Here is a 24,862-nt window from a genome sequence, read left to right on the forward strand (position 1 = left end):
GTGATTAGGTCATGAAGATGGAGCTCTCACGAATGGGATTAGTGCCCTTGTGGAAGAGACCCCAGAGAGCTGCTTCGCTCTTCTGTCATGTGAGGACACAGGGAATAGGCTACTGTCTATGAAGCAGGAAGCAGATTCTAACCAGACACATATTCTGCCAGAATCTTGGTCTTGAACTTCCCAGCTTCCATAACTGTGAAAAATAAACTTCTGTTGTTTATAAGCCACCCAGTCTACGGTATTCTGTTGTAGTGGCCCAGATGACTAAGACAAAACTCAAGGATCACATTTACCAATATTGGAAACTTCTTGACAAATCTCAGGAATTCAAAACTTCTGAAAGACCCATAAGAGTATTCTAACATATGCTTCCAGGTTCTTTCATCAGAACAGCATAAATTTGGGTTAAAAAAATTATATAATGCTACTTCACTGGGTAACTTCATTCAAAGTCAGGCCACTTTCAGCTAAAACTTCGGTCAGAATGAATATGGCCTAGAGCAGTGTTTATCAAGACAGAATCAGTCACAAAGTTTCTTTAGATCTATTTTAACTTCTCAGGTGCTCCTATAACCTCTGATCAATGATTTCCAAGGGCTGTGTTGTGCCTCCTGAGACAGTCCATGGCATGGTTAAAGTGATTATTAGTAAGTTCTCTAAGCTAAACTTCACCTCTCTTTTGCTTTTTGGGGTTACACAAAGTAGTCATTTGTATACATGGTAATACTTAGAATATTTACAGTCAGTTAAAGTAGATTCTCCTATGGGGCACCTGGGTGGCTCTCTACTTTCAACTCAGGTCATGACCCCAGGGTCCCGGGATGGAGCCAGCTCAGCAGGGAGCCTGCTCCCCCACCCTCCCCCCCACCTGCCTCTTTGCCTACTTGTGATCTGTCAAATAAATAAAATCTAAAAAAAAAAAAAAAAATAGATTCTCCTAGGGATTATGTACTTGAATCAACTTGTAAGGTAAAACTTTCTTATAATCAAATTTACTCATGAAAATCTTTTAAGTTGCTCTCAAAGTAAAATCCTATTAAAGCAGATTTTACCTCCCGGGTTGGAAGATTGTTCTTTGGCTGGTCTGTAAATGAGGTGGTTGGCTAGCAGTTAGGAGCCAGATCCTATGAAAAATACATTTGGCATAAATGTGTATCATTGAAATTATCCATACGATGTGACATTATGAAATATTTTAGTGTTTTCCACTAAACACACACACACACATACACTTATTATCTCCAACACACCCGACATTGTGTGAGGGTGGGAACTTGTCCAATATTCCTTACCAATAAATGTGGAAAAAGAGACAATTTTTTAACTGAATGGGGAAGCCACTCCTAAGACAAAACTGAGTTTTAAAGAAAAGATTAAGGAGAAAAAAGTATAACATGAAAGTGATATTCTTCAGAGGAAAATAATCAGATATGACACAAACAACTCTACTTCTGAATCTTGAAAAATGAGTCCACAAAGTGTCATTTTCCAACTTAACTTCTAATGTTATTCATGAAAATTTGACTCATCACTGAAGAACAATGGTTTGCAATAAATTTCCAGAGTATTTATTTTTTAGGATTAACTTCCAGGAAACTCCAAACTGCCATTTATTTAGCAAAATATACTTTCTCACTAGGACTAAATACAAAGATCTTCAAGTGGGCTGTTCAATGAATCCTTCTAAGATACATACTTCTCAGGAAAGAAGTCATTCTAGAAACAGAAACTAAACTTAGTTCTTCAGGTATATGGAAAAATATTTTATAAGTTGTCATAAAGCAAGAGTGACAATAAAAATCCCCAGCAGCAATGATAATTGGATCTTCCCAGGTGCGCAATGGCAGAAAAGTACAAGTCTTCCCACATATCCTTTTGTCATCGGAATAGAGGTGAATTTTGTTAAAATAGAGATTAAAGTATTTATTTGGTGAGGAAATGAGCTCATTAACGACCAAAGCAAATGGATACTGAAGAAAATTTAAAAAGGCATTCCATATGTTTAAGACCTGTCTGGGTTGGAAGGGTTCAGGTTAGTTGGTGCGTGCATGAACTACTTTTTGTTTTTGTTTTTAAATGTAGTGGTGAAGGTACTACCCCTTCTGTCCAAGTTGATTCCTCCAACACTGAAGCCAAACTACAGTTGTTTTGCCCAAAATTAGCAATTTAAAGTGCAGAAAATATTGTAGAAAAGCACTTAATCTTAAAATCTTGCTAGCTGCCATTTACTTTGTAACCCTGAAGAGCCATCAACCTTCATTCCCTTAACAACTTTAAGGGATAGGAAAGGGATCAAATAAATGGAAACTTCGAAAGGCACTGTGAACTATAAAACACTACACAGGTAAGAAGTATAAAGGGCTACAGTGATTTAGACAATTCAGAGAAAAAATGTAGTGTGAACCTTTTATTTTGACAAAACAAACTTTTACAAATTACACACTCTATAAACTCCCAAAGTTTCACTCATTGAAAAAATAAGAGACGAGGCATCCTCGACTCCCAAGATTTCAGTCACGAATAAAATAGTACCAGATTTTCAAGTTATATAAACTAGCTGCATTTTACACACCATGAAAGTGAAGAAAATTGTGACCAAACATTCACAAGTTTCAAGTGTACCTATAAGAAACACATGGACATACTTGGGTTGTCTATATCACACAGTTTCATATCAACAAACATCTAAGTAACTGACATACATATTTCCATTAACAGAAGACAACTCCATAAAATCAAATTACACATATCATTTGCTTTTAATAATCTCAATTTGGAAACTGAAAAAGAAGAGGAATGTAGAGTTTAAGTAGCTGAAAATGCTATACTTATTGCACACAAGCACATCATGACAAGGAATGCTAGAAGTAGTTCCTCTTAGGAATGATTTTTGAAAATTTAAAGTTAGATTTTATTGGAAGTTAAAATCTTTAGTGTGAAGAGCAGTTTAAACTGAAGTACTGACTCAACCTCTAAAGATCCAGTAAATTATAGATTTTGTGCAATTAGTTACTAATATACATGTTTTGAGATTAATACCGACCTCAATAGAACATTTAGATGGTTCTGAAGTATCTACATTCCATAGTTCATTTTAGCTTTATATGTCAATGAAATATAAGATTCCTCGGTGGGAAATTATATAGCTTGTTCTGCACTAGATACAGATATATATAGATATATAGATATATCTATATATATCTATAGAGATATGTATAGATATACAGAAATAACTCCAAACAAATGACTGCTTTTCATCTTCAAGGAACCTCTAATATACAAAATTAGACTGTTCTTACCCATATGTTTGGTTAAAAGTGCTTCCCAAATGTACATAGCCTACTTCCATAATCCAAAACCAAAAGCCACACAAATGGGTAATAATTTATGTATTTTATGTGAATATTTCTGATATGTCTTTAAACAAATTCGATTGCTATCTAGAAAGGTGTGACACACATGGTACAAATTTCTAAAAACTGGTAAAGTAAAGATCTAAGAACTCTCTAACCTTCAGTTCTGTGTCATTTATATACTGGTTCATTCACTCTGCAAGCTGTTAACTCACTCCTTAACCTCTAAGGGCTCCAGGTACTTAGTTTCAGCAGTTCGGAGACCAAAAAGACTAAGGGAGCAGAACTTGTGAGAATTAATCTCCCAGGAAGTTGTTTTGAATCTTGTTACAAATTGATTTAATAAGCTTGTGAGTTAAATTTTATAATAATTATATAGACATTTAACAAATTTGAATGAAATGTGATTAAGAACTACACTTAACTTTGTAATCTTAATGAAAGGTATTTTTCCACTTATATACAAAAAGAATTCAATAGCCAGCAGCTTTTAAATAAAGAAATAGTCCCACCTCTTTCCCCTTTTATAAAGTGCTATTTTTAGCTGGGTAGATTTACTACACAGCTTTTCAATAATTTCACTGGACGCCTCTAACAAATTCAAGGAAACATTGGAAAATTTAAAGTCTTTAGTATTAGAAACATATGCAAACATTGCTACAAAGCACAGACTATGAGTGTACTTTATCAGTAAAGTGTACCTTATGTGAAAATCATTGATTTAATAATTACTTTAGAGAAGCATAGGCTCACTAACATTTATGACAATTTTTGCTAGTCATCTAAATCAGAAACAGCTTCTGTAGGCAATTCACTTCTAAGTACCACCAGATAGGGTCTTGTCAAATAGAACCAATGGTTATATGATTCCTAGAATTAAAACTCTGGCAAATTTAGACTTTTAGAATAGCAAAACAAATTAGTGAGAATCAGAACCAAAGGCAATGTTTTACTTAAAAGTACCACAGGTTAAGTGTTCTCTTTAAATAAAAAAATTTTTGTATTAATAATGTACCTAACACTGAGTGCAATGATACTAGAGTTAAGAGGAAACCACACTACAGATTACCTCAAAAATGAATACTGCTTATTTCTTTAGTTCAGTGATTAAAGTTGAAATTGCTTTTTTAAAAAATAGTTGAGCACTACTTACAATATAAACAGGATACCATTTTTATTCACTAAATAGTATTTTCGCTTTTCAACTTTGACCTGACTTTCCGTAGTATTTTAAAAGGTAAATGCAATTAGTAAAAAAACAAAAAAACAAGGCAGTATGTAGTTTTGTTCACACTTAAAATTTCGTTATAACTTGCACTCCTTGTTGCTCTTGGAAGAGTAAACACTTTTAAAAACAGAAACATAAAAGTGCAATATTCCTTATTTTGCATGGCATCCAGTAATTGTAAAATCAAAGGAACCCTCAATCATCAATTCTGTACACCCAATTTAAATACATTCCCAGTCCTCAGAAACAGGGACTCCAAGTCAGAGGGGTGGCACAGGGAAAAGAGGCCTAGGGCAGGTTTGATGAAATCACTTGGGAACCTACTTAACCCAGAACGCAAGGGGAATTCCTTCCAGCCATTCCAACTCTGCAAGTAAGAATGCAGAATTTAGCCTCTTTTCTGGTCTCACTTACTAGCCTACAGTGTGTATTCTATTCCTGAAGACCAATAAACCTAGAATTTTCTAAACGAAATTATTTTTACCCAAATACATTGGACTTCGGCCTCAATTTGAATGAAGATGAGTGGCCTTTAAGAGTCCGTTCCTCCTCTTCCTCCTCCCCCTCCTCCAGTGGCTGCTCCGGGTCTCTGAAAGAGGGTGTAGTGTGGATGATCTGGGTCCTGAAGCGGATTTTGTTGAGTCTGGGTTTTATTCGCCCACTAGAGCTGCCGGAGGCCTTGCGACCTGGATCCTTTGCTTTGCCTCCAGCCCATCCCTCAGTCAAGTGGTGGTGGTGGTGGTGATGATCCCCTCCATCCTCCAGGACGTGTGAGAGTTTGTAGGTGATGAGGTGTGAAGGGAGCACCTTTGAAAGCCTCCAGCGCCCACCCCCGCTGCCAGTGGCACTCTCTCCATCGTCCTCGTCCAGGGCTCCCACCAGGTTCTTGATTTCCTCCGCGATGCTCTGACTAAGGTACTGAGAGGCCTTTTTCCCACTGTAGTCCCTGATGTCCACGTCTGCGTCGTAAGCCCCCACCAGCAACTTCACCACCTCCCCGTGCCCGTGCATGGCAGCTAAGTGCAGGGCAGTGTAGCCTCCGCTTGTCCTGGCGTTGATGTTCACTGGCAGCTGGTGTTTGTTAGCGAAGTTGACCAGCATGGCCAGGAGCTCCTGTCTGCCATGCTTAGCGGCCCAGTGCAGGCAGGTGAAGCCGGTGATGAAGTCTCGCTTGGCGAGCAGGCCAGGCTCGCAGGTGAGCAACCCTTCCAGGCTGTCCCACTTGCCGTCTGAGGCTGAGAGCATCCACGCGTGTTCTAGAGGGTCCAGCGTCACCGAACCCCCGCCGCTGCTCTCCTCCTCTGCCGAGGACGAAGCGACCGATGCGCTGTCTGAGTCGCCCCCGCCTTTGCCCCGTACTCCCCCAGAGGAGCTCCCCGGGCTGCTCCCCCCTGGACAAACGCTCCTCTTCAGCTGCGGGGAGCTGCCCATCACAAGGTCCCGGAGGTTCTGGCGGGTAGACCTTGGGGTGGCCACGCCCCCGGGGGAGCTGCCCGAGTCCATTTCCCCGCAGCCGTGGGGCGGGGGCGCTAGGTCCTCGCTGGGCCCGGGGACCGGTCCCCGGGGGGGAGTCTGCACGTCTCGCCGCGAGTTTTTCCTCCGGGCGCCGCCGTTGAAGGGCGGCCCATTCCGGCTCTCGCCGGCCGGGCTTGGCTGCCCAAGCGCTGCAGCCGGGGGCTCCCCATCGCTCGGCTCGCAACCCGGACTCGGGGACGCCGCCTCTGGACACAGGCCGCTCTCCCGGGTCTCGACCAGGCCGTCGGGCGCCCCCAGGGAGCAGCTGCTGGACTCGGGCTCTGCAGTCACCGAGATGCTCGGCAGGTCTCGTGGGGACACGGCTTCGGACGACGTGGCCCCCTCCAAGAACCTCTTTCTAAGGTGCACGTACTTAGAGCCGTCGGCAGGGTCCGTGCGCACCGTGGCTACGGCATTGACCAGCTCCTTGAAAAGGGCGCGGGCGCGGGTACGTTGCTCGGCCTCGCCGCCCAGGGCACCCCTGAAGTGCTGCACCAGCTCGGCGTGCCGGGCCCGACCCCCGCGCTCCGAGAGGAAGCGCAGCACGGCTTCGGGGCTGAGCTCCGCCGACCCTTCCATTCTTGGCCGCGCTGCTCGTCCGGCGGCGGGCGGCTCAACCCGGCCCCATCTCGGCCGGCTTCAAAACGCTGGCTTCTGACCGACGTAGAGTCCAATCGTACGGCTCCTCGGGATTCGCGCCTGGGCGTCCGTGGCGGGAGACGCCACCACCGCCTTACTGGGGCCGCGCCCCGGGAGAACACGCCCCCGCCGGCCCCGCCCCCGCTGTTTCACCCCGCCCCGGAGCCCGCCCACTTCCGGTCCCGCGGTGGCCGCTAGTTCGGCTCCGGCCCGCCGCCGGCGGGCACGCCCCCTCCCCGCCTCATAGCCCTCCCACTTCCGGCCTTCGCGCTGGCCTGCAATCACTGCACGTACCCGCGTCCCTCCGCTGGCGGAGGAGGTTTGTTTCCTCGCATCTTCTCTCGACTCTCCTCCAGTCTCCCTCCCCCTGCATGGATTTGTCGTTCTCTGAGACGTCGAGGGGCACTCTTCTGAGAAACTCGCTTCGCGCGCGCGCGCGCAACGATTTTGCGCGGCTAATGGCGCGCGCCCTGCCTCGTGGGGCCTCCGCCCTGCCTCGTGGGGCCTCCGCCCTCCCGCTCGGCGCCCTCGCGTCACTGAGGCCACTTGGCTTGGCTCCTCCCCTTTTCCTGGACGCCCCCCCAATAATACCGCCCCCTCCCCCCGCGGAGGCTGGCCCCGCCCGTTATACCCGCCTCCGGCCTGCCCCCCGCGCGTTCCACCCTTCCCGGCCCCACTTTGCTCGGTTCGTGGTCTGGACGCTCTGATCGGGGGCCGGAGCTGAGACCCCCCGCTTCACTGGGATCCCCGCCTTCGTTCAGCTCTCGCTCGGGACCATGACCTCTGAGGTGGCGCGGCACCTGGTGAGTCCGGGTCGACTCCTCACGCCCCCTCTGCTACCCAGCACTGCCTGCTCCCCCAGGGCCCTACTCCCAGGACCCCCGCCCCGCGTTTCCCGGGGTCACAGCGTAATTTCCTCAGCGCGGGCTCGGAGCTCGCAGCCGAGTCCCGGCCGCTTCCAGTGCAGGCGGGGATTTTGAGCCCCGCCCCTCCTCAGCCGCTGCTGCCCACTCGCCTGGTCAGACGCGGGTGGGGAGGACCGGTTCTCTTTCTCCTGCGGCAGCGCGGGAGACGCCGGGCGGGGCCGTCCCTCGCCCCCAGAAGCGGGGCCCGGGGCGGACCCCCACAGCTCGCCGAGAGCGCGGTGCTGGAGTGGCTGGAAGTTTTGCACTGCTTCCCTGTCTCGCCCAAAGTTGAATCTGAAACAGTGATTGTGGGTCCATCATTTTCATAACGGTTTTGGGCATGCAGAGCGGATTAACCCAACAGTAGTGTAGTATTTTACGGTTGTACACTCTTCCCTGACCATACTTACTGGAGCCCAGCTTCCTTGGACTTTGAAGAAGCTCCCTCTTTTTACCAACTGTGCGCTTGTCCTAGTTGTCCTCCATTAGGATTTGAGCTTTTTTTTTTTTTGCCTTGGCAGCCTTGAACGTAAAAGAATGTATATTTTGTTCAATGATTTGTTCATTGTTTTATACTTTTAAAATCACTTAAATATTTACCTCATTTGGTAGTAAGCCAGTGGTTCTCAAAGTGTGGTCACAATTATTTTCATAACAATACCAAGGAGTTATTTGCCCTTTTCACCCTCTTTCTAAGTATACATTGAGTTTTTCCAGAGACTGTGTGAGGTGGGATGACCTCACCTTTCTGAGGCCTAATGTGTGTACTTGTCTTTTAAAAAAGTTCTTTTAATTACTAATACTGTAAATATTAATGGTTGTAATCCAGATAAGTGAAAGCTCTTTGGGGGCCTGAGACCAGAACGTTTGGGAACTACTGGTCTAAGCAGTCTCCTGAGTTGGATGGTAGGAACAGAGTTTAGATTGTAGTCTTAGAGGTAAGGTGATGTGCGGAAGTTATACAGCCAGTTTCTTTGATAGAGCCTGGATAAGGATTTTTCTCCCTGATACAGCCCAAGATCTCTTTGCACTTTTATCACGTGTTCAGAGAACTCTGTTTTTCTGTCTGAACTGTGTTACCGTTCCTTGGTGTGGGTATGTAGATGAGGAAAATGTGTTTTATAAACTGATTCAGAATAATCTTCAGAATTAAATGATCTAAAGAGAGCACTTTATTTAATTGGTATTGTATTTCTTGTGAGTTGGTGTACTTATTTTGCAATAATGCTACCTTTATTTTCTAATTAAACCTTTTATTTTGAGGTAATTGAGGATTCAGATGTAATCATGCAATTGGTAAATAATAGAAATCCCCTGTACCGTTTATCCAGTTTTCTTCGGTAATAACATCTTGCAAAACCATAGTACAAGACCACCACCAGGACATTGCCATTGATACTGAGAATATAGAGAACTTGCCATCACCACAGGATCCCTCAGGTTGTCCATTTATGCCACATCCACTTCATTTCTATACCACTTCCACCTTCACCCCAGACAACCACTAATCTGTTTTTTGTTTCTATACTTTTCTCATTTCAAAACTGCTATATAACAGAATCACATGGTACCTAACCTTTTTGGATTGGATTTTTTTCATAGAGCAAAATTCTCTGGAGATTTCATCCAGGTGGTTGCATGTCATTAGTTTGTGCCTTTTAATTGCCGAGTAGTATTCAATGGTATGGATATATCACACTTTGTTTGAGGAACACCTAGTTGTTTCCATTGTTGGGCTACTATGAATAATGTTGATATAAACATTGCAGTACAGTAACATGTCATGTAACATAAGTCTTCATTTCTCTGGGATAAATGCCCAGGAGTATAGTTGCTGGTTCACATGGCCGTTGCATGTTTATTAGTTTTTTTGTTTTTCTTTTTTAAAGATTTTATTTGTTAGAGAGAGAGAGCGCGCGCGCGCGCGCGCGCGCGAGCAGGGGGAGCAGCAGACAGAGGGAGAAGCAGGCTCCCCGCTGAGCAAGGAGCCTAATGCCAGACTCCATCCAGGGCCCTGGGATCGTGACCTGAGCTGAAGGCAGACACTTAACTGCCTGAGCCACCCACTGTCCTGCATGCTTAGTTTGGTGAGAAACTGTTAAAACTGCTTTCCAGAGTTTCTGCACCATTTTACATTCCCACCAGCAATGTATGTGGGGTCAGTCTCCCTGCATCCCCATCAGCATTTAGTGTTCCTATTTTTTATTTAGACATTTTGGTAGATATTTATGTATTATGACAGGTGTCTGGTTTTAATTTAATTTGCATTTGCATGATGGTTAATGATGTTTAGCATCTTTTCATGGGCTTATTTATTATCTGCATGTCCTCTGCAGTGAAATGTCTCATTTCTTTTTTTTCCTTTTTTTTTTTTTTTTATGATGTTCAGTTAGCCAACATAGAGTACATCATTAGTTTTTGATGTAGTGTTCAACAGTTCATTAGTTGCCTGTAACACCTAGTGCTCTTCACAGCACATGTCTCTTCATTTCTTTAGCCCATTCTTCATTTCTTTAGCCCATTTGCTGACTGGATTTTTTTACTGTTGATTTTAGAGGGTTTTTTTTCCTTTGTTAGATATATGTCTGGTGCCTGTCCTTTCTTGACATGCAGTTTGCAGATCTTTTCTCTCAGCCTATTGCTTTTTTTCTTGTCCTCTTAAAAGACTCTTTTGCAGAGCAAACGTTTTTAATTTTGATAAAATCCATTTTAACAATTTTTCCTCCAATGGATTATTCTTTTGGTGTGAAGTTGTAGAACTCTTTGCCTAATCCTAGATCCCAAACGTTTTCTCATTTTTTTCTAAAAGTTTTATAGTTTATTATTTTACATTTAAGCCCATGACCCATTTTTTAAAAAAGATTTTATTTATTTATTTTACAGAGAGAGTGTGAACATAGGGAGGGGCAGAGGGAGAGGGAAAGAGAAATCTCAAGCAGGACTCCCTGCTGAGGGTGGAGCCCACTGCAGGGCTCCATCTCATGACCCTGAGATCATGACCTGAGCTGAAATCCAGTTGGATTCTTAACTGAGTGAGCCACTGAGGAGTCCCAAGCTCATGACCTGTTTTGAGTTAATTTTTGTATAAGGTGGAAGACTTAGATCGTGTCATTTTTTGACTTATGGTTGCTCTAACACCATTTGTTAAAAATGCTATCCTTTATTGAATTGCTTTTGCTCTTTGTCAAAAAGCTGTTGAGTATATTTGTGTGGATCTATTTCTGGGTCCCTACTAGCACACAGTCTTGATTCTTGTAGCTATATAAGCCTTGAAATAGAGTAGACTGATACCTCTCACTTTCTTCTTCTTTTTTTCTTTTCTTTTTGAAGATTTTAAAATTTATTTTATTTATTTGAAAGAGACAGAGATACAGCAAGCATGTTCCGAGCGGGGAACCTGACACGGGGCTCCGTCCCAGGACCCTGGGATCATGACCTGAGCCAAAGGCAGACGCTTAATAGACTAAGCCACCCAGGCGCCCCTATTCTTGTTTTTTTCAAAAATTATTTTGGTTATTCTAGTATCTTTGCCTTTCATTATAAATTTTAGAATAGTCTGGTCTATATCTACAAAGAATTTTGCTTGGATTTTGAGAGGGATTACATTATATCTGTATATCAATTTAAGGAGAATTAAAATCTCTAGTATGTTGAGTCTTCCAACTTGCAGACATGGTATCTCTCCCCATTTCTTTCTTTCTTTCTTTTTTTTTTTTAAAGATTTTATTTGTTTATTTGACAGAGATCACAAGCAGGCAGAGAGGCAGGCAGAGAGAGAGGAGGAAAAAGGCTCCCTGCTGAGCAGAGAGCCCGACACGGGGCTCCATCCCAGGAACCTGAGATCATGACCTGAGTCGAAGGCAGAGGCTTAACCGACTGAGCCACCCAGGCACCCCTCTCCCCATTTCTTTATATTTTCTTTCATTTCTTCCATCAGCATTATGTAGCTTTCAGCATACAAGTCTTGCATGTTAGATTTACACCCATTTCATTTTTTAAGCAATTATAAATTGTATTTTAATTTCATCATCCACATATTCATTGTTAACATGTAGAAATACAGTTGATTTCTGTGTGTTTATCATGTGTCCTTTGACCTTGCTGAGTTCATTTATTCTTGGAATTGGGATTCCTAGTAGATTCCTTGGGGTGGTCTTCATAGAAAATTGTATCACTTAACACATAGAGACAGTTTTATTTCTTTCTTTCCAGTCTGTTTGCCTTTTCTTGCTGCTTCATTTGTGCTGCTTAGGATTTGTAGCATTATTTCAATAAGAGTGGTAAGAATAAATGTCCTTGCTTTGTTTGTGTTGTTTAGAGGAAAGCATTCAGTCTTCTGTCACAGATGTAAATTTTTTTTGTAGATGTTTTATCAGTTCATGAGGTATATTGGTCTCTAGGTTTTTGGTATTGTCTTTGTTTGGTATCAGAGTAATAATAACTTCATAAAATTAATTGAGAAGTGTTCCCTCCTTTTTTTTTTCTAGAAGCAATTGTATAGAATTGTTAATTCTTCTTTAAATGTTTGCTAGCCTTCAGTGAAACCATTGGGACCTGGAGGTTTCTTTTTTAGAGCTTTAAACTTGCAAATTTAATTTCCTTAGTATTTATGTGGCTATTAATATTATTTCTTATTGGGTGAATTCTGTTAATGGGTGGTTTTGTGATCCATTCCTTCCAAGATGTCAAATTTATATGTATAGAGTTGTCCATAATATTCCCGTTATTATCATTTTGATGTCTTCAGGGTCTATAATGATATTCCCTGTAACATTCTCGATAAGGTTAATTTGTGTCTTCTGCCTTTCTTGGTTCGTCTTGCTAGACGTTCGTCAGTTTCATTCGTCTTTTCAAAGAACCAGCTTTAGTTCATTGATTTTTCTCTATTGTCTTATTTTAAATATAACATTTCTGATTTTACCTTTATTTCCTTTTTTTTTTTTTGCTTCTTTTCTATTTATTTTGTTTTTCCAAGTTTTCGAGAGAAGACTTTAGATCACTGATTTGAGACTTTTCTTCCTTTCTAATACATATGGACTTGGCTTTGTGAATTTCCCTCAGAGCATGGCTTTAGCTGTGTCCCACAAATTTGGGTATGTTGTGTTTTTGTTTTCATTCTACATTTATTTTATAAAGAGCTATGTTAAATCTCACTTAGTACTCAGGTTTTCAGACCTTTTTTTTTTTAAGAGAGGAAAATATCAAGATTCAGGCAAGTTTCGTATTTTGCTCAAGGAATTACAACTGGTGATGGTGAGATCTGCTCTTGTCCATATTCGCCACTGTCTCCAGCATGTCCCCTATTAGTAATTGCGTAAGTGCTATCATTTAAGAGATCTTGACTGTATAATTATTTATTGCTGACTGCAATAGTAGATCTTGAAATAATGTTGACTGCCTTTTTCTGCCTCCTGAGAAAAGCACTTAGAATTTCCCACTTTTCTAGATTGTCCTTACCAAAGCTTTTAAATGGTGTCTGAATTTTTTTCAACTCTTATCTGCATTTGTGATTTCCTCTTTCACCTGTAATGCTTCTGAACTCATTTATGTTTGTTTTTTAGTTATCCTTCACTGAAGATAATGTTTGTATAGTAGAGTCTTTCCTCATTTGTTTTATTTTCTATTTTGAAGTTGTGACTCATAATTCTTTACTTTCATGTCCTGAAATTAATTACTACCTCAATGCCTTGTTGTATTTCTGGAGAGACATCCTTTTTTCCCACTGATCCAGATCCTATAATCATTACAGGATAATGAAATACCCGGTTCCTATCCCACCTTCTCTGAAGCTTTCCCAGAGAATCCTAATCCTTAACAATCTGTCATACTGCTCATTTGCCACTTAGTCAGATGCTACTTTGTAATACCTCCTAACTTAAGTTTTGTATTATTACTTAACTTTTTGCATTCAACTAAGTTTTAATGAGTCTTGCATTTTCCCCCTCTATTAAATGATCTGTCTTCAGGAAGAGCAACCTGTAATATTCTTTGTATCCTTCATAGCAATGATTATATGTTGTTGAGGACGGATGTTGATTACTCTTTATATGGAAAATAAGTTCACCTTGAATAGTTTTATTCTTGTTAAATGTTAAATGCAGAAATTATAAATTCTTACAGGCAGCCAAGAACTATTTCTTGGTCTACATTTACACTTTCATGAAGCTCCACCTTCCACCAGGCTAGACACGGATAATGTCATACCTTTTAGACATTCCCAGACTGGTTTTGATCCTAACATAGTTCCAGACTACTTATTTGAATTGGTATGTACGTATGGATGTATTTACGTATGTATGTATGTATGTATTTTAGTGTGTGGGACAAGAGGAGGAACAGTGCTTTTAAAATTTTATGATTTTTTTTTAAAAGATTTTATTTATTTATTTGACAGACAGAGATCACAAGTAGGTGGAGAGGCAGGCAGAGAGAGAGGAGAAAGCAGGTTCCCCATGGAGCAGAGAGCCCAATTCGGGGCTAGATCCCAGGACCCTGAGGTCATGACCTGAGCCGAAGGCAGAGGCTTTAACCCACTGAGCCAACCAGGGGCCCCTAAAATTTTATGTTTTACTACAGAATAGATGTCCTCTCTTCAAGAGTATGTATCAACCCCCGTTTTTAGCCATATTAAATCTAATTTTCTCTGCTTAAGATTTTAAGTACTCCTGATAAAAATACCTGATTTTTAAAGCTCTCTCAGTGAGAACTTTGATTTTTACACTTTCTTCTCATTTCTGGAAGGAAGTTTGATTTAAATGATGCTTTATTTCAAAAATTTATTTAACACCTTGTAAGACTTGTATCTACTACTGATTTGAAGATCACAGAAAAGGAATCATTTCTTATAGTGTCAGTAACATAAATAAAAGATTAAAAACTCATTTTAAATACCTTTAAAATAAATATAATTTTGTAGACTGTAACACAGGCTCTGTTAGTATTACTTGTAGTAAATATGCATATTTTGCTCTAATATCCTTCCTGTCTTACAAATTTTGTCTTTGGCAGTTACACTAATTTGAAATTAACTTCTTCCTTTGTTTTTCTCAGCAAGGCTTGAGATTTTTCACTGAAAATTTAGCTGAAACAGTTTATTCCAGAACATGACATTTTGAAGGTGAATTTTGTTTGCTAGTCTTAAAGTTGTTCAAAATTATATTTTGGCACTCCCCTTTTCCTTATTTGCTTAAATAATGTCACATCAAATGTATAGGTTTCCCTATGGCTCGCTACAAACCTTATTATCATAGACAAATGAGGGTGTGTGATTACAGTTTTACTACTTAGAAAAGTCTTGAGTCCTGGATTTTCTGTGATAGTACCAATTATCTAAGTACCATGATCCCTTTAGACTCTGTGTTTGGAGAAACATGGTTACCATATTCTCTCAGTAAACATGAATTGACTACATTGGGAATTCTAGAATTTTCAGATTTCTTTCAGTCTGTTTTTTTTTCAGACACTAAGACAGTTTTAAATTCTGGAGTAAATTGTCAGAGCAAATTTTTAAAAAGTGGACTGGGTATTGAGACTAGAAAGGAAGGTAAAATCAAACAGCATGTGAAAGATTTTTGAAATTCACCCTTGGGGAGATATAAACTGAGGAGAATGACCCCAAGCTTTAGAATTTCATGCCTACTTCTTTCTGTTACAAGGGAAGATGCTTGGAGCCTCAAGTGAGAGAAGGTGGTAGTTTCTCTGATAAGAATAGGGGAGAGCTAAGGCTATAGAGCCATGTTCCATTTAAGGCTGTCCCACATCTTCTCCCATTCTAAGAATCCTATGTACTCTTGGGCACCTGGGTGGCTCAGTGGGTTAAGCCTCTGCCTTCAGCTCAGGTCCTGATCTCAGGATCCTGGGATTGATTCCCGCATCGGGCTCTCTGTTCAGCAGGGAGCCTGCTTCCCCCCCCCACCCCCCTTCTCTGTCTGTCTCTCTCCCTACTTGGGATCTCTCTCTCTCTCTGTCAAATAAATAAGTAAAATCTTAAAAAAAAAATAAGAATTCTATGTACTCTGATATATAGGCCTGAGACAACTGACAGAAATGTATACATCAGTATAGTAGAGATTGCATAGTAGTCATTTAGTTAACAAAAGTTATGTTCCAAAAACCTTATGACCAGAACTTATATAGGAGGCCTAGGGTTTTTGCTGGGATGTTAGATCAGGGTAATACAAAAAATTGAAATATAAACTAAAATGATGCTGTATGTTTAACAAGGTAATATGTACATAAGAAGAAGGGGCTATAGTTAAGGGAAAGGAGAAGAGACAGTTGTGCTTGAGATTTGGATGTGAGGTGAGACCAGGAGGATGACCCAACCCTACAGGTCCTTGCCAGGTATGATGGGTGCCTCGGCCCCTTCAAGCTAGTTTTAGGCATCCTAGTGTCACATGACCAAGGAGTTTATCAAAGAGAAGATGGGAGAATCATCAGACATCTCAGATCTCCTTTCCCTTCTCCTCTTAAGAACCAGGTCAAGTTTATCCTACTCTCTGTGTGGGCTATGCTTATAGAGACACCAAGGAGTTCTATTTTTCTGATATGTGTAGAAAGATATTTTGTGAGTCATCTGTATGCTGTTTTTTTAATAGACAAATACAAGTTGTGCATAGCAATATTTTGCCTAGTTGTATGTATACTCTTTAGCTAGAATATTACTTTGAGCTGTGGATTAAGCCAGAATCACTAGATTGATTTTTGAAAATAAAAAGATGCCTTTTTTATAAAGGAGCTTTGTTTTAGGGGGAGTTGTTAAGTAGGGTAGTCCTATATATATGGATGAGATATTTTCCTATTTGAAAATTCATAACTAGTACTGCTCAGTCTGCAGAGCAGTGAGTCAGGGCTTCAAAAACAAAGACACTGAATTAATCCCCCACATCCAGTATGATCTTCATTATTTTCCCGTTTATACTGCATGAAATCCACTTATTGAAAAGTCTTTTCTTCTCTTGTGAAAGTATAGCTAGCTCTGGAAAGGCAGTGGGTCACTTTCCTAATACCTAATACCTAATGGAATCCAGAAAGGTAATCCATTAGGAGTGAATACAGCTGAGCAGTTTTGATTTGGGGCCAGACTGGGGGAAGAGACTAGAGTGGGCAGAACAGCATGGGAGAGTGCTGCAAAAGCAAGGTAGAAAAAGACAAAATGGCAAACATGGCCTGTTTCAAGGTTTATCTTGAGTAGTATTTCTCTACCTTTTATTTTCATTATTGCCCCTTAAGGAGAAAAATTAAATTTAAATCAAATTTAGTTAATAGATTTAATTAATCTTTTAAATTAATTATTCTAATTAACCAAATAACTTTAAGTTCTCCCTGATAAGAGGAATTCAATACCAAAGAATAATTCTTTTAGGTAGGTTGAGTTTGGGAGGGCTACAGACCACTGAATTTGGGGTTTTTCATGCCCCAAGAACTGATTTCTACCACCTTTCTGTGGGTTAGGTAATATCTCCATTATGAATGCATGATCTAGAGTTGGTCTTTCTAGGAAGAGGGCTACAAATACGCTTTTTTGTTAGTTAGCTGCTGGATTTGAAAACTTAATCTCGGACTGTAAATTGTATATCAAAGGTAAATAAATTATAGGCATTTGTGAACCTACTCAGGACCTGAACTCCATTTATAATATTGTTTCTAATGGAAAGTGTATTCTAAATTCAAAAAGCTTATTACTAAAGTGAACTTTTGGAAAATACAACCTATTAGTGAGATTATGATTTGTACTAGTTTTAAGTTATATAGTGAAGACTTTGCAAAAGTTCAATATTGAGCTAAATATTAGAGGAAGAGATGGCCATAGATTAGAAGAACTGGCTAGATACTTTAGGTAGGAAGAAGATTCGGTATCTCAGACTCAATCTGTATATTCAATCTTAAAATAACATGAGATGCCTTTTAATTATATTGACTAATCATGAAAAATTCCCTTCAAAATTTTTGAGGTATAGTTGTAAAAAACTAAAGATAAATTTAGCCATTACTTCCAATTTCTTTGGACATATTTTTATTTCTTTTAGTGGCCTAGTAATCTCTAAAGATCTTTGCAAACGTTAAAAGTATTCAAGATACTTTTAAAAATTTTTTGGCTAAAGATGTATTTATTTATTTACAAGAGAGAGAGAGAACATGAACAGGAGGGGCAGAGAGAGAGAATCTCAAACAGACTCGGTGCTGACATGGAGCCCAACTGGGCTTAGGCTGGGATCCCATGACTGAGACCATGGAAACCAAGAGTTGGACACTTAACCGATTGAGCCATTCAGGTGCCCCTCTAGATATATTTTTATATAGATTTCTCCTTTGCTGCTTTGAGTATATCCACCAGCATAATTGAATGCTACCAAATGCTAAAGTGTGGCGAGAGGAGTCAAGATGACGGAGAAGTAGCAGGCTGACACGACATCAGGTAGCAGGAGATCAGCTAGATAGCTTATCAAACCAGTGCAAATACCTACAAATCCAACGGGAGATCGAAGAGAAGAAGAACAACAATTCTAGAAAGAAAAAATCGACCACATTCTGAAAGGTAGGACCGGCGGAGAAGTGAATCCAAAGGGACGGGAAGATAGACCGTGGGGGGAGGGGCCGGCTCCCGGCAAGTGGCGGAAAACGGAGCCCTAAATCAGGACTTTTAAAAGTCTGCTCCACTGAGGGACATCGCTCCAGAGGCTAAACCGGGGTGAAGCCCACGCGGGGTCAGCGTAGCCCCAGGTCCCTTGGGGTCACAGAAGTATCGTGGGTGTCTGAGTGTCACAGAGCTTGCAGGTATTAGCTCGGAGAAGCCGGCTACAGACACAGAGCCGAGGAGTGAGCTCTCAGCTCGGGGTTACCTTGAACCAGTCGCAGGCTAGGTGAGCTCGGAGCATGGCCAGAGGCCAGGGAGACGGGAGTGATTGGGCTCTTTTCTCTGAGGGTGCACTGAGGAGTGGGGCCCTGAGCTCTCGGCTCCTCCGGGCTGGAGACTGGGAGGCCGCCATTTTCATTCCTGTCCTCCGGAACTCTATGGAAGGTGTTCAGGGGACAAAAGCTCCCGAAAGTGAGCCCGAGCAGATTACTTAGCCCGGCCCCTGGTAACGGTGGTGCAGTTCTGCCTCGGGCAAAGACACTTGAGAATCACTACAACAGGCCGCTCCCCCAGAAGATCAACAAGAAATCCAGCCAAGACCAAGTTCACAACCAAGGAGAGCAGCAGAATTCTAGAGGAGGAGAAAGCAAAGCACTGAACTCATGGCTTTCTCCCCATGATTCTTTAGTCTTGCGGTTAATTTAATTTTTTTTTAAATTTTTTTTTCTTATGCTAATTTATTTTTAATTTTTACCCTTTTCTTTTTTAATGTTTTTTAACTAGTTTATCTAATATATATATTTTTTTCTTTTTTATATTTTTCTCTATTTGTTTTCTTTATTTAATTTTTTTTTTCCTGAACTTCTTTTTATCCCCTTTCTCCCCCCCATGATTTGGTGTCTCTTCTGATTTGGTTAAAGCACATTTTCCTGGGGTCCTTGCCACCCTTTTAGTATTTTATTTGCTCCTTCATATACTCTTATCTGGACAAAATGACAAGGCGGAAAAACTCACCACAAAAAAAAGAACAAGAGGCAGTACTGAAGGCTAGGGACCTAATCAATATGGACATTGGTAATATGTCAGATCTAGAGTTCAGAATGACGATTCTCAAGATTCTAGCCAGGCTCGAAAAAGGCATGGAAGATATTAGAGAAACCCTCTCCGGAGAGATAAAAGCCCTTTCTGGAGAAATAAAAGAATCTAACCAAGTTGAAATAAAAAAAGCGATTAATGAGGTGCAATCAAAAATGGAGACTCTTACTGCTAGGATAAATGAGGCAGAAGAAAGAATTAGTGATATAGAAGACCAGATGACAGAGAATAAAGAAGCTGAGCAAAAGAGGGACAAATAGCTACTGGACCACGAGGGGAGAATTCGAGAGATAAGTGACACCATAAGACAAAACAACATTAGAATAATTGGGATTCCAGAAGAAGAAGAAAGAGAGAGGGGAGCAGAAGGTATATTGGAGAGAATTATTGTAGAGAATGTCCCTAATATGGCAAAGGGAACAAGCATCAAAATCCAGGAGGTGCGGAGAAACCCCCTCAAAATCAACAAGAATAGGTCCACACCCCGTCACCTAATAGTAAAATTTACAAGTCTTAGCGACAAAGAAAATCCTGAAAGCAGCCCGGGAAAAGAAGTCTGTAACGTACAATGGTAAAAATATTAGATTGGCAGCAGACCTATCCACAGAGACCTGGCAGGCCGGAAAGAACTGGCATGAGATATTCAGAGCACTAAATGAGAAAAAGATGCAGCCAAGGATACTATATCAAGCTAGGCTATCATTGTAAATAGAAGGAGAGATAAAAAGCTTCCAGGACAAACAAAAACGGAAAGAATTTGCAAACACCAAACCAGCTCTACAGGAAATATTGAAAGGGGTCCTCTAAGCAAAGAGAGAGCCTAAAAGTAGTAGATCAGAAAGGAACAGAGACAATATACAGTAACAGTCACCTTACAGGCAATACAATGGCACTAAATTCATATCTTTCAATAGTTACCATGAATGTTAATGGGCTAAAAGCCCCAATCAAAAGACACAGGGTATCAGAATGGATAAAAAAACAAAACCCAACAATATGTTGTCTACAAGAAACTCATTTTAGACCCGAAGACACCTCCAGATTTAAAGCGAGGGGGTGGAAAACAAATTACCATGCTAATGGACATCAGAAGAAAGCTGGGGTGGCTTTCTTATATCAGATCAATTAGATTTTAAGCCAAAGATTATAATAAGAGATGAGGAAGGACACTATATCATACTCAAAGGGTCTATCCAACAAGAAGATCTAACAATTTAAAATATCTACGCCCCTAATGTGGGAGCAGCCAACTATATAAACCAATTAATAACAAAATCAAAGAAACTCATCAACAATAATACAATAATAGTAGGGGATTTTAACACTCTCCTCACTGAAATGGACAGATCATCCAAGCAAAAGATCAACAAGGAAATAAAAGCCTTAAATGACACACGGGACCAGATGGACATCACAGATATATTCAGAACATTTCATCCCAAAGCAACAGAATACACATTCTTCTCTAGTGCACATGGAACATTCTCCAGAATAAACCACATCCTGGGTCATAAATCAGGTCTCAACCAGTATCAAAAGATTGGGATCATTCCCTGCATTTTTTCAGACCATAATGCTCTGAAGCTAGAACTCAATCACAAGAAGAAATTTGGAAAGAACCCAAATACATGGAGGCTAAAGACCATCCTTCTAAAGAATGAATGGGCCAACGAGGAAATTAAAGAAGGATTGAAAAAATTCATGGAAACAAATGGTAATGAAAACACAACGGTTCAAAATCTGTGGGACACAGCAAAGGCAGTCCTGAGAGGAAAATATATAGTGGTACAAGCCTTTCTCAAGAAACAAGAAAGGTCTCAAATACACAACCTAACCCTACACCTAACGGAGCTGGAGAAAGAACAACAAAGAAAGCCTAAACCCAGCAGGAGAAGAGAAATCATAAAGATCAGAGCAGAAATCAATGAAATAGAAACCAAAAAAACAATAGAACAAATCAACGAAACTAGGAGCTGGGTCTTTGAAAGAATTAATAAAATTGATAAACCCCTGGCCAGACTTACCAAAAAGAAAAGAGAAAGGACCCAAATAAATAAAATCATGAATGAAAGAGGAGAGATCACAACTAACACCAAAGAAATACAATTATAAGAACATACTATGAGCAACTCTACAACAACAAATTTGACAATCTGGAAGAAATGGATACATTGCTAGAGACATATAAACTACCACAACTGAACCAGGAAGAAATAGATAACCTGAACAGACCCATAACAGTAAGGAGATTGAAACCGTCATCAAAAATCTCCAAACAGACAAAAACCCAGGGCCAGACGGCTTCCCAGGGGAATTCTACCAAACATTTAAAGAAGAACTAATTCCTATTCTCCTGAAACTGTTACAAAAAATAGAAATGGAAGGAAAATTTCCAAACTCATTTTATGAGGCCAGCATCACCTTGATCCCAAAACCAGACAAGGTTCCCATCAAAAAAGAGAAGTACCTGGGGCGCCTGGGTGGCTCAGTGGGTTAAAGCCCCTGCCTTCAGCTCAGGTCATGATCCTGGGGTCCTGGGAACGAGTCCTGCATCAGGCTCTCTGCTGATCCCCTCTCTGTCTTTGCCTGCCTCTCTGCCTACTTGTGCTCTCTGTCTGTCAAATAAAAAAAAAAAAAAAAAAAAAAGAATTACAGACTAATATCCTTGAGGAACGCAAGTGAAAATTCTCACCACAACACTAGCCAGTAGAATTCAACAGTACATTAAAAGGATTCTTCACCACGACCAAGTGGGATTTATTCCAGGGCTGCAAGTTTGGTTCAACATCCCAAATCAATCGGTGTGATACAACACATTAGTAAAAGAAAGAACAAGAACCATATGATACTCTCAATAGATGCTGAAAAAGCATTTGACAAAGTACAGCATCCCTTCCTGATCAAAACTCTTAAAAGTGTAGGAATAGAGGGCACATACCTCAATATTATCAAAGCCATCTATGAAAAACCCACCGCAAATATCATTCTCAATGGAGAAACACTGAAAGCTTTTCTGCTAAGGTCAGGAACACGGCAGAGCTCTCCATTATCACCACTGCTGTTCAACATAGTACTAGAAGACCTACCCTCAGCAATCAGACAACAAAAAGAAATTAAAGGCAACCAAATCGGCAAAGAAGAAGTCAAACTATCACTCTTTGCAGATGATATGATACTATATGTGGAAAACCCAAAAGGCTCCACTCCAAAACTGCTAGAACTCGTACAGGAATTCAGTAAAGTGTCAGGATATAAAATCATTGCACAGAAATCAGTTGCATTTCTCTACACCAACAACAAGACAGAAGAAAGAGAAATTAAGGAGTCAATCCCATTTACAGTTGCACCCAAAACTATAAGATAACTAGGAAAAAACCTAACCAAAGAGGCTAAGAATCTATACTCAGAAAACTACAAAGTACTCATGAAAGAAATTGAGGAAGACACAAAGAAATGGAAAAATGTTCCATGCTCCTGGATTGGAAGAACAAATGTGTGAAAATGTCTATGCTACCTAAAGCAATCTACACATTTAATGCAATCCCTATCAAAATCCCACCCATTTTTTTCAAAGAAATGGAACAAATAATCCTAAAATTTATATGGAACCAGAAAAGACCTCCAATAGCGAAAGGAATATTGAAAAAGAAAGCCAAAGTTGGTGGCATCACCATTCCAGACTTCCAGCTCTATTACAAAGCTGTCATCATCAAGACAGCATGGTACTGGCACAAAAACAGACACATAGATCAATGGAACAGAATAGAGAGCCCAGAAATAGACCCTCAACTCTATGGTCAACTAATCTTCAACAAAGCAGGAAAGAATGTCTGATGGAAAAAAGACAGCCTCTTCAATAACTGGTGTTGGGAAAATTGGATGGCCACATGCAGAAAAATGAAATTGGACCATTTCCTTACACCATACACGAAAATAGACTCAAAATGGATGAAGGACCTCAATGTGAGAAAGGAATCCATCAAAATCCTTGAGGAGAACACAGGCAGCAACCTCTTCAACCTCAGCCACAGCAACTTCTTCCTAGGAACTTCGCCAGAGGCAAGGGAAGCAAAGGCAAAAAAGAACTGTTGGGATTCATCAAGATCAAAAGCTTTTGCACCGCAAAGGAAACAGTTAACAAAACCAAAAGACAACTGACAGAATGGGAGAAGATATTTGCTAATGACATATCAGATAAAGGGCTAGTGTCCAAAATCTATAAAGAACTTAGCTAACTCAACACCCAAAGATCAAAGAATCCAATCAAGAAACGGGCAGAGGACATGAACAGACATTTCTGCAAAGAAGACATCCAGATGGCCAATAGACACATAAAAAACTGCTCCACATCACTCGTCATCAGGGAAATACAAATCAAAACCTCAATGAGATATCACCTCACACCAGTCAGAATGGCTAAAATTAGCAAGTCAGGAAATGACAGATGCTGGCGAGGTTGCGGAGAAAGGGGAACCCTCCTACACTGTTGGTGGGAATGCAAGTTGGTGCAGCCACTCAGGAAAACAGCATGGAGGGTCCTCAAAAAGTTGAAAATAGAACTACCCTATGACCCAGCAATTGTACTACTGGGTATTTACCCTAAAGATCCGAAGGAGCACGTGCACCCGAATGTTTATAGCAGCAATGTCTACAATAGCCAAACTATGGAAAGAACCTAGATGTCCATCAACAGATGAATGGATAAAGAAGAGGTGGTATATATACACAATTGAATACTATGCAGCCATCAAAAGAAATGAAATCTTGCCATTTGTGACGACGTGGATGGAACTAGAGGGTATCATGCTTAGTGAAATAAGCGATTCCCAGACCTGTACCCCTGGGGATAAAAATACATTATATGTTTATAAATAAAATAATAAATAAAAATTAAAAAAAAAGAAATGAATAGTGCTAACTCAAAAAAAAAAATGCTAAAGTGCATTCACTATGACAAGTACTTTGGTTGTATTACCACATTTATTTCCTAAGTACTCTTACTCCATTTTGGGGGGATGAGCATTAACTTTCTCAAATTTTGTTGAGAAATCTTGTTTTTTGTTTGTTTTTTTAAAGATTTTATTTATTCACCTGAGAGAGGCAGAGAAAGTGATAGAGAGAGCAGGAGTGGGGTGAGCGACAAGAGCGAGAAATTGACTTCCTGCTGATCAGGGAGTCTGATGTAGGACTTGATCCCAGGACTCCAGGATCATGACCTGAGCCAAAGGTAGATGCCTGACCCACTGAGCCACCCAGCTGCTCCCAGAGATACCTTGTTTTGTTCATGTTGTCATTATACCTCCTCGTACAGGGCTTTGGCAGTTACTTTGTGTTCCAGCAGTTTGCATCTGTTATCACTATAAGCAGTTAATTCTAACAGCCTTCTTAAGCCGTACATTTATACTGATGTCATGTTAACTCTTCTGTACTGTGACATGGACCATTGAGATCATTTCTAGGGCTCTCTGTTTTGAGAGAAGATAGGCTGCTTGTCATATAGTAACAGAGATTCTGTTGTATAGAATAGAAATATAGTTTACAGTTTCCACAT

At 40.7% G+C, this 24,862-nt stretch overlaps 2 protein-coding genes across 3 annotated transcripts in view; one reads left to right on the plus strand and one right to left on the minus strand.

Annotated features, from left to right (window-relative positions):
* Positions 1-2,398: 2,398 nt before the first annotated feature.
* SOWAHC (sosondowah ankyrin repeat domain family member C) lies at positions 2,399-6,804 on the minus strand. The gene has a single exon (XM_080813729.1). It carries the CDS (start codon positions 6,673-6,675, stop codon positions 5,062-5,064), a length of 1,614 nt encoding a protein of 537 aa, XP_080669855.1. The 5' UTR covers positions 6,676-6,804; the 3' UTR covers positions 2,399-5,061.
* A 192-nt stretch (positions 6,805-6,996) lies between these two features.
* SEPTIN10 (septin 10) overlaps positions 6,997-24,862 on the plus strand; it is an 80,374-nt gene continuing 62,508 nt past the window's right edge. For both annotated transcript variants that reach the window (XM_080813188.1, XM_080813189.1), the window contains exon 1: positions 6,997-7,538. In XM_080813188.1, coding sequence (XP_080669314.1) covers positions 7,512-7,538 — 27 coding nt within the window. In that variant the 5' untranslated portion in view covers positions 6,997-7,511. The remainder of the gene's footprint in view (positions 7,539-24,862) is intronic.

Source organism: Martes martes (genome assembly GCF_963455335.1).
Source record: "Martes martes genome assembly, chromosome: 9".
Taxonomy (NCBI): Eukaryota; Metazoa; Chordata; class Mammalia; order Carnivora; family Mustelidae; genus Martes; species Martes martes.

Excerpts from the sequence above, each read along its gene's own strand:
- SOWAHC (XM_080813729.1), bottom strand. The coding sequence starts at position 6,675 with ATGGAAGGGTCGGCGGAGCTCAGCCCCGAAGCCGTGCTGCGCTTCCTC.